Here is a 9,744-nt window from a genome sequence, read left to right on the forward strand (position 1 = left end):
ATCCAACGTTATTGTCGAAGTATTGGGTTATTGACCTGGACAGCGTTTGCCTAATCTCCTCGTTCTTCAAATGCCAGGGGTTTATTGGCGCGACGCAGCCCTCCCGTTTAGTCCCGAACGTTATGTGTGTAAAGACCGGTGAGTCGTCAGATATGCCACGGGTGAGGTGTGTTGCTTCTTGTACAGTTGTCGTGCTGTAGTAAAGTAAGAATGTAATCCAGGCGGGAGAATGAATAGTGCGGCCCGGAGAAGAAGGTGAAAGCCGCTCAGTAGGGTGCAGCAGACGCCAGACGTCTGTGAGCCCAAAGGCCTCCAAGAAATCGGCCAGCCATTTCTGTCCTTGCGGTATGTCTCTGGGAGGATGTCTGTCAAGGGTCCCTGACACTACAGCGTTAAAATCACCCCCCATAACCAATTGACCGTCGGGGAAGGAGAGTAGTAGTTTGCCCAGATCTATGTATGCTTGAGTTTGGAGGCCAGGTGTGATACACACAGAAAGCAGATTCAGTCTGCAACCCTCCCATCTCCCAGACAATGCTGCAAAGCGGCCCTGTGGGTCTGACTCTGTGCGGTCTATGTGGAGGGGCAGGGAGCGACGCAGCAAAACCCCTACGCCTCTGGAGCCAGATGTGAAGCCGGAGTGAGTCACTAGAGTGTAACCCCATCTATTGAGTACTTGGCAAGTGTTCCCCAGAAGATGTGTCTCTTGCAGCATAACTGCGTCCGGTTGGTAACGTTTAAGCCTATCTCCTAGCCCGTTAACATTCCAGCTCAGAACTTTGAGACTTTTTCCCCATCTCCTAGCCATAACCGTTACTGTGTGAGCTGACCTGTGCCTGTATCTTGGTGACCTTATCGACTCTGTTCATCGTAACAACACGTGGCCGTACAACCTTCCCAACTCCCCTACCCTCCCAGCATTCAAATTCAGTACAAACAGTGATCATTACATCAGGCATGATACCCTCCCCTTCCTGCCCCCCAACTTCGTGTGGATTACCCTCCCTCCCCTGTGAACCAGACCCCCCCCCCACCCTGCTCCCTGCTCTGTGGGTTCCAAACTACCCACCGTCCCAATTAGCAGAGCGCCTGTTGGACAAGCAGCGTGAAGTCTGGGAAGAATCGGACGGTAGCCCCTTCGTACTGCAGGTCTCCATGTTGTCTAGCTACCTGGAGGATTGCATCGCGGTCCCTATAGTTCGGCACTTTTGCAATGATTGTCTCGGTGGAGCCCCTGGTTTGGGTTTCGGGACCGGAGCGCGGTGCGCCCTTTCGATGGTGAAAATCTTGGAGAGTCTCTTCGGCTTCAGATGGCGGAGGATTAGGTCTTCCAGAAATAGCTCCATACTCTGCCCCTCCGTTCCTTCCGGTACACCTACCACGCGGATGTTGCTCCTTCGGGCCCTCCCTTCCTGGTCCTCGAGCCTCAGGGCCATCTGCCGATGTTGGTGGACGAGCTTGTTAACCCTGCTCTCCATTAGTTTTTCCGAGGCCTGTAGATCCTTGATGTCGACTTCGTTGGTCTTGGATCTCTCTGTGGTCTTGCCAAGGTCTGTGCGTAACAAATTTACCTCGATAGATATCTTATCCATTTTTGTCTCGAGGTTGGTGCCCAGGGTCTGGATTGCGGTCATTATGGAGGTCAGGAAGGGTTCCGCCTGGTCCTTGTTGTCCTTCACCGCCCCACCGGATTCCGGCTGCGTAATTGGCCCCGCATATTGATCCAGTTTGTTGGTTTGGGTCGTCGCTCCCCCTTTGGGCCGCATGGCGAAGTAAGGCGCTCCTCAAGCAGGTGTTCGTGCCGCCGGCGTGGGAAGTATCAGCCTCCGGTCCCGCGTTGTCGCAATTTCTCAAGTACGGCCGCGTGGCAGAGAAGGGTGTCCAGCCGATGTCGCCACGTGTCTCTCGCGGGACATCACCCTAGGCCGAGCCTGCCTCCGGTTGTCCCGTGGCGCCCCCGTAAATGCTCCCAGCAGTAAAGCCGCCCAGTGCTTCAGTATACCCAGGCTACTAATGTCCTTTCAGATGAAGCAGGCTCGCGTGCAGAGCCCTCGTTCTCCACAGGTGCCGGCCTCCTCTACCATTATGGCGCCATTGGACCTCCTTGCGTCTTGTGTACCGCTATTGCCAGGGTGCCGTGTGCCCAGTCGAGTGCTTCACAGTGTATTGCGACGACATTCACGCCTCCAACCCCACACGTGTAGCACAGTAGCGCAGGGCTGGATTTCACCTTATGTCTTTAGGGTGTCCGCACGGCACGGCAGTAATTCAGTGTCCCACCATGCGGGAAAAGCGCCGGACTGTGGCCTGCCGCCGGCACGTCAGGCTCCCCAACAGGCGCCCGCATCAGTTTTCTTCACGCCGCCGGCTCCAGCAGGTTCTGAGCTGGGATGGGGCAGTGAGCTAAATAACGGTGATGGATCAAGCCCTGATCTTTGGACTGGGTAAGAGTGGTCTGCTTAATTCAGACACTCTGTTCATCACCACCCCCTTTTCTGAATCATAGCCGGCTCCAGCAAGGGCCGCGGCTTCATCGCGGCACTCCCGATGCGGCCACGCCCACCGTAGACGCCGCCGCACCAAGGCCTAACTTTCGATGTAGGCCGCAGTCCGGGGCCTCGATTTTAGTCACTGCCGGCACTCGGGCTCCAGACCTAAACTCCAGGTCAGCCGCCGCAACTCCGGTCGCGGCGTTTCACTCCCTGTGGGCCCCGGGGCTCCGCTCGAAGTGCGATGATGCAGCACCTCACCTGAGGGAGCTGGGGCGTCGATGGTAGTGCGCTCCAGCAAGGATTAACTGTCGGATTTGATGGGGACAACGACGGTCCCGGCGGAGCTCGGTCTCTAGGCGGCCATTTTTGTCGGCGCCTGGTCACGCCCCCCTTGCCTGGCAATCTTGTAGCTGGTGGAGATGACTGTAGCAATGTCTTGTGCAGAGGATGGGTTTAACCATGTTTCTGTGAGGAAGAGCAAGTCTGGTGCATGACCACGCGTTAGCTCCCATATCTCAGTGGCGTGTTTGGTGAGAAAGCCTGTGTTGAGGAGCATGCATGAGTGTGGCGTGGTGTTTGGATGGTTTTTGGTCTGTGTGAGTGGGTGTCTGGTTTGTGTGAATGTATGGGGTGCCGTTGGCGCAAGAGTGGTGGGGCTAGTGTGTGGGAGAGTGCATGAAAACTTGCAGGAGGCACATGTGAACTCTGCTTCTGTGTTGTGTGGTGCAATGCAACAGCAGTCCGACAAGCATGGGCCAGAGTTGAGAGCACAGAGCAGGGTAGCAGTGGGAACCAAGGTTCCTGGTGCTGGGTGCAGTTCAGGCAGGTAAGGGCACAGACTGATTTGCCCTTTGTGCTCCCATGTTGCAGGTGCCATTAAGTAGGTCCTGGGAGGAGCGCAGTGTGCCGAGGGTGGGAGACAAGTGATGTCACTTCCTGTGTAGATGAATGTTGGGAAATCCATTTGTCTTTTACTATGCTGATAGATGATGGGAGATCCTGTGATGCCACACCCTGTGCTGATGGGTGATGGGAAAAGCTGCTCAAAGTAGACAGTTTACTGAAAGCCGTAAACTGCGTGCCTGTCCCTCACGCTTTATCAGTTGAACTGCTAAGGGGTGCATCCCCAAACCCCTTAACTATACCTTAGGGGTGTTCAACTCGGAACACTTCCCACACAGGATCAAAATATAGACAACACACTTCCAACCGTGCACGCTACAGTGTAGTGTGCTACCCTAATATGCAAGCGCTTATGCTCCCCATATAACGATAGTAAGCACTATTTCAATGTTGCAGTACAATACAATGTTTGTGCTATACACTAGAGAAGATTAAGTCGGGCTCTGACATGATATAGCAACATAGTTGTGTGCTGTAGGACAGTAGGGCAAATGTGCGTTTTGTACAATACAGCAGAACAGTTGTACCTCTAATATGGCGAGGCTTCTCAATAGTGACTGTCATAATACAATAGCTGTTATTTTTGGGAATTTTGCATGACTTAAATAATTATTTTCACCAATGACTGACCTTTTCTCTTCAATTTCAGCCTTTAGTGGATGAAACCTCTAATGGTCTTCTAACCGGAGGAGGGCCCACAGAATCTGCGCTTACATCTGATAATGTTGATGATGCCAAAGGAACGGTGTCTTCCGCTGACTGTGGACTGCCTTCCGAAGAACTGCCGGACAGTACCCCATGCACAAATCAAAAACATTCCTACACCCTCAAAGATGATCATTATCCTCCAACTGCCACATCGCGCAGCTCAACGTGGCCTTCTGGGAAGACTGTTGATCAGTCCGACAAGGTTTTTACAACTAATGGACAACACAGGAGCTGGCCAAGGAGTGCAAGGAGAGGGTTCAGAGGCCAATCCCGCTTTAGCAGGCCCCCACCCAGTGCAATGCAAGAGGCAAGAATGGATGGATACAGCTACGTTCGAGGCCCACCAGTACCCAGAGAATTCATACCAAATATTGACAAAAGAGGTCATGCTAATAGAGGTGGACATGGCAGAGCCCATTCATACTACGAAAGAAGAGGCAGCCCAGGGCGTGACCCAGAAACACAGAATGGAGATACTTGCAGTCCTTCTGCAGACAAAACAGCAGAGCCACAAAGGGTGACCGAGATAGAAAATGCTACCCTTCCTACTAATGAGTATCCGGCGAGGCGGCCTAGGGGAGGCCAGAATTACCGCCGAACTCGGGGAGATGGGAGGTGGGAGAGGCCAAGATTCAGGGGGCCGGCCTTTCGTCCCCAAGGACAACATCTGCGAGGAAAGCAGGAATCCCCCACAGATCTGGAGTGCAAAGACCCTTCCTAGCAGCATGCACACTTACTTCACTGGCCCATATATTTTTGTGCAAAATAAAAAAAATATGTTTACAAGCCTATCTCATTGCTCTATGTGACTGTTGTGAGACAATATAGATTGATTGATCTGGTCCTTAAGCGGCCCCGCAGTTGTATGTTGGATTCCCTCTTTTGAATGCGTTATTTTAGCTTTGTTTTTAGTTCCGAGGTTTAGCTGTTTAGCCATATTAGAAATTATAATGCATCTAAAGTTCTCTATGATGGGACCAAAGCATGATCATGGACTAGCTCTGCCTGTGACTGCCTGACATAATTTGTTATGCACCTATATCCACCTGAGGCGTCTTGGCACTGGATTCAAAATTGCATGGCTAAAAAGTCCTTCATCGTTTCCCTCAAGATCTCATGTGAATGTCTTATGTCTTGGAGCAGAGGATTCCATATTCTTGGAGCCTGTAACCTGAGAAAAAGCAACCCCTATTGACGATCATATGGAAAATAGTAACAACTTGGTGCTATATAAATTTCATACTGGTCCATGATGAGTGATTTTGTCAGCAAGATGTTGTGGATCAAGCTAGTGCAGGCATTCGAAATTAAGGAAATACATTTTAACCTGACAGTCACTACTGACCAGCCTATGCAGTGCTCCCTGGAAGGGTGAAACATGATCTCTTGTATGCAGACAGGCGTTGTTTCTAAACCTCCCACTCTTAACCTTCAGAGGTCAGTCAGAGATTGTTAGGAAGACCGGCATTCAAGGCATCGCAGAAACCTAGTCTGGAGTTTATAGTTGCAGCTCTATTGTGTCTCCAATAGGTTTGGAGAGGAGAGAGCATTGGTTTCAACTGTTGAAGTTGGTAAAAAGAAAATGATGAGTGATCAATCCTATGGTTTAAAGGAAGCATCAGAATCAAACTCTATGCCAAGATTTTTAACCTGTGCACCTGAATCAAACCACCGCCATTAACAGTAGAAGAGTGTAAAAGATCAAAGGGTAAACTTACTCTATCACCAAAAAGTAGTGCCACGGTTTAAGCTGCTGGCAAGTTAAGTGACATGCATATAGATATAGTAGTCGTCGAGTGCCTGTTTTAGGTCCTTCATCAACCTCAAATAAGTATGGTAGCTATAGACCGCATATGATTGACTGTGTTACTGATTGGGAAAACAAGTTAAGCTCCATTTTGGACATTACAAAATTACTGTCAAAGTGGCAATGGATGGGAATACAGTGCATCATATTCTGTCTATAGCTACCGTACTTATTTGTGGTTGATGTTGATCTTAGGAGGACGCAAAGTACCTTGACCACCTCCTCTCCACATGTGTGTTAATAAATGTTTTCGTTGTATACCTTTCTTAATGCCATTAGAGTGCCCGAGATCTATCTTACCATAATCGGCATACAATTGAACTGATATTTGGTGTCGTTAAAAAGGTAAAACTGCGCTGTAGGGGAACACAAAAATACTGAAATGTAGCAACGGAGCGGTAAGGGCATAACTTAGCTGTCATCTTAAAGCGAGAAAGGGCTGAAACCATCAAATTGTTGCCCCATGGGCCTTTTACCACTGAACAACCATATGTAGAATAATAGATCGGTCCGTGACAATACCTGTAGGGAGATCCAGCATTGCCAATGAGGATGTTACTTTGCCATCTGTGAACTTCAAAGATTCATCCCAAAAACCTAGTGAAGTAGATCCTGCTAAGCTGGAATATGTGTCCTCAAAACGTTGGAGTTCTTTAGTTCTTTCATATCCATTTTATAAAATATTTTGGCAATACTGGAAAGGGGGTTATTGAATGAAAACTTGCAGGATCCTTGGGGAATTCTTTTTAAAGGGGATGTAACAATTATATCCTCTAGATCAGTGGTTCTTAACCTTGTGCCTTCTGTAGACCCCCACTTAATCATTATTGGAATCCTGGGACCACTATTGTATCATTATGAGAATGAAGGGGCCCTCACTGAGTCATTATTGGAATCCAAGGTCCCAGGCCTAAACAATTAAAATTGAAGCAGCCATCAAATTAATTTATAAATGATTAAATATTTTTAGTTTACAAACTAATATTAAAAAAGCAATATTTATGAGTAGCTTGGGACTGTTCTCAATTCAATTGACCTTTCTGTAGCCTCTATACCTGGTTGGGTATAGTTGTCCCCCTGGGCACTGATTTGTGCTGTGTTCCAGCTATATGTTTCATAAACTTTCCAATTTTAGCTGGTTAAACCAAGATACTTTGTTTCAAAATAAATCGATTGTTCCATTATTTCTTTTATTTTCCTTAAATTCCAATGCATTTCGGCAGAGCTTGCTGCCTTCGTCAGGGAAATAATTAATTTATGAACAATCAAAGAAAACACAATCTAAGAATACATTCAAAACAATCGCTTCGTTTAAACTATCAATCAGATTAACAATTTATTTATCAAATGCTGTTGTTGTTGTTTGACTTCGTTCCATAATACATAAAAACTTTACTGTTCGATGCCTCTTTAAACCTGACTTCAGGTCGCTTTCCGTTATCGGGTGGGGCTCAATTTAATCTCAAGGCGGTGGTTAGTTACCGCGCTTTCCGTTAAACTAACATTTTGCTCAAGCTTTAACCTTTCGCTTATTCGCGCTAACTGCTTTTCAAAAGGTTTCCCTTTAACTGTAAACTAAATCTTTGTTACGCACTTACAAATCAACCGATATTCTTTCGGTCGCTCACCTCGGCGTTTTGGTGCCGCTCCTCAATTTCGCATTCTGATTCTGCTTGCTTCCGGTATTTCGGGATATGCGCACTGCTTGGCCTATAACCTGCCGCTTTTTTTCTAGCTTTATTGCTATCATTATGCCTGACGCTCGCTACTACATGAATTAAATATCACGGTGTATGTTTTGGTACAATTAAAGATACGCTGTTTACATGGATAGTGAATTATGGACATGACTTATTTACAGATAACACAGAAATTCTGTCCGTTCATTTAATCCGCCTGGCTTCAGGCTTCCCAGGTTATAAATCCAATAGTTTTCTTGCTTCAATAACCTCGTTTTATTTGTGGTTCCTTCTGTTTTAGATAATGTTTCTAAAACGCACACTCTCAGTTGACTCACATTGTGTTGCATTTTGGTAAAATGTTCAGCTATGGAAGTTTTCTCCGATTTTAATCTTATCGTGCTTTTGTGTTCGTTTATTCGCACTTTTAATTTCCGTTCAGTGTGTCCAACATAGACATCGCCACATGGGCATTTGATCATGTAGATTAGGTTACTTGTGTCACATGTAGCATTAACTTTCAACTGTATGGGGTACCCCTTCTGCGGATGTGTTATAGTGGTGCCTCCCATGATGTTGTTACACGTGTTACAGTTATGGCAGGGTGTTGTTCCTCGGAAATGCATTTTGGTGGTTACTTCTTCTGTTGTTTTTAAGAGCTCTGCTATGTTCTTTGCACAGGTGTGTGCAAAAATTGGTTCCTGAGAGAAGATACCGTTAAAATCTGATTCCATTTTTAGCATTGGCCAGTGCTTTATGATTATCCGTTTGAACGGTGTGCTGACCGTAGAAAATTTGCTGACGCATGTGATGCGGTTGCTTGGTTTGGTTACTTTCCGTTTCAAAAGTTCTTGTCTGGTTTTTTGTTGGGCTCTAGTTAGGGCTTGTTGTGTGATATCTGGGGGATATCCCCGGTCTTGAAATCTTTGAATCATGTTATTCATTTGTTCTCTACATTGTGCGGCCTCTGAAACCACTCTTTTCACCCGTAGCATCTGGGAATATGGCAGATGTTTTTTAAGAGACGGAGGGTGATGACTTTTGAATTGTAATAGGTTGTTCCTATCTGTGTCTTTTCGATAGAGATTCGTGGAGAAGACTGTGGTTTGTTTTGTGATCTCTAAGTCTAAGTACTGGATTTGTCGTTCATTGATATTCCACGTGAAACCTATTTGGTCTAGTTTTGTGTCCAAAATTCCTAACTGTTGTTCCAACAAAGCTTTGGGTCCTTTCCATATTGTGAAAATATCGTCGATGAACCGTACATACATGACGGTGTTGCTTATCCAAATGGGATCTTGATATATGTGTCTTCCTCAAATGATGCCATAAATAAATTAGCATATGCCGGCGCGGCACAATTTCCCATTGACGTTCCACTTTGTTGTAGATACCACTTTTTGTCCTGTTCAAAATAGCTGTTTACCAATGTGAATTGCATCAATTCTAATAGGAATACTTGTTGTTCTTGTGTGTAATCGCTATCTAAAAGAGCCCTTTCGATAGCTTCTAGGCCTTGTTGGTGCGGTATTGAAGTATAAAGAGCTTTTACGTCGATCGTTGTCATGATCATGTTGTCTTCTGGTTCAATGGTTGACAGTTTAAGCAAGAAGTCTGTGGTATCTTTCAAATATGATCTGGTTCGTAATACTAATGGTTGAAGGTATCTGTCCAGATATTTCCCTACTGGCTCGTGGATGCTTTGTTTGGTGGACACTATCGGTCTACACTGTGGTCTTTGGAGATCCTTATGTACTTTTGGTACTAGGTAAATGCTTGGTGTTCTGTAATTTTCTTGGATAAGGTATTTGAGAGTTTTCTCGGTGATGGTTCCTTGCTCGTGTGCTTTGTGCACTATGGTAGACAATATCTTTTTGATTTCCGGTAATGGATTGGTATCGATTTCCATATATAGGTTGGTGTCTCCAAGATGTTCTCTCATGGTTTCCTGATAGTAGGTTTTGTTAAGTATCACTAAGGCTCCTCCCTTATCTGCCTTTTGGCACACGATGTTCTGGTTTGCTGCTATAGATCTTAAAATTCCAAATTCTTTTTTTGTCATATTTCTTTTGTGTTGTTTTTGTTGAGTGTTCAATTGGCGTAATTCTTTACTGCATAATTGTTCATAGAGATCGATTGTTTTGTGGCTAATAGG

The 9,744-nt window shown here is 46.3% G+C and overlaps 1 protein-coding gene across 6 annotated transcripts in view; it reads left to right on the top strand.

Annotated features, from left to right (window-relative positions):
* RNF25 (ring finger protein 25) overlaps nt 1-4,894 on the top strand; it is a 115,221-nt gene extending 110,327 nt beyond the window's left edge. For all 6 annotated transcript variants that reach the window (XM_078652682.1, XM_078652687.1, XM_078652686.1 and 3 more), the window contains one exon: nt 4,045-4,894. In XM_078652682.1, coding sequence (XP_078508808.1) covers nt 4,045-4,824 — 780 coding nt within the window. In that variant the 3' untranslated portion in view covers nt 4,825-4,894. The remainder of the gene's footprint in view (nt 1-4,044) is intronic.
* Nucleotides 4,895-9,744: the final 4,850 nt, after the last annotated feature.

Source organism: Lissotriton helveticus, chromosome 7 (genome assembly GCF_964261635.1).
Source record: "Lissotriton helveticus chromosome 7, aLisHel1.1, whole genome shotgun sequence".
NCBI lineage: Eukaryota > Metazoa > Chordata > Amphibia > Caudata > Salamandridae > Lissotriton > Lissotriton helveticus.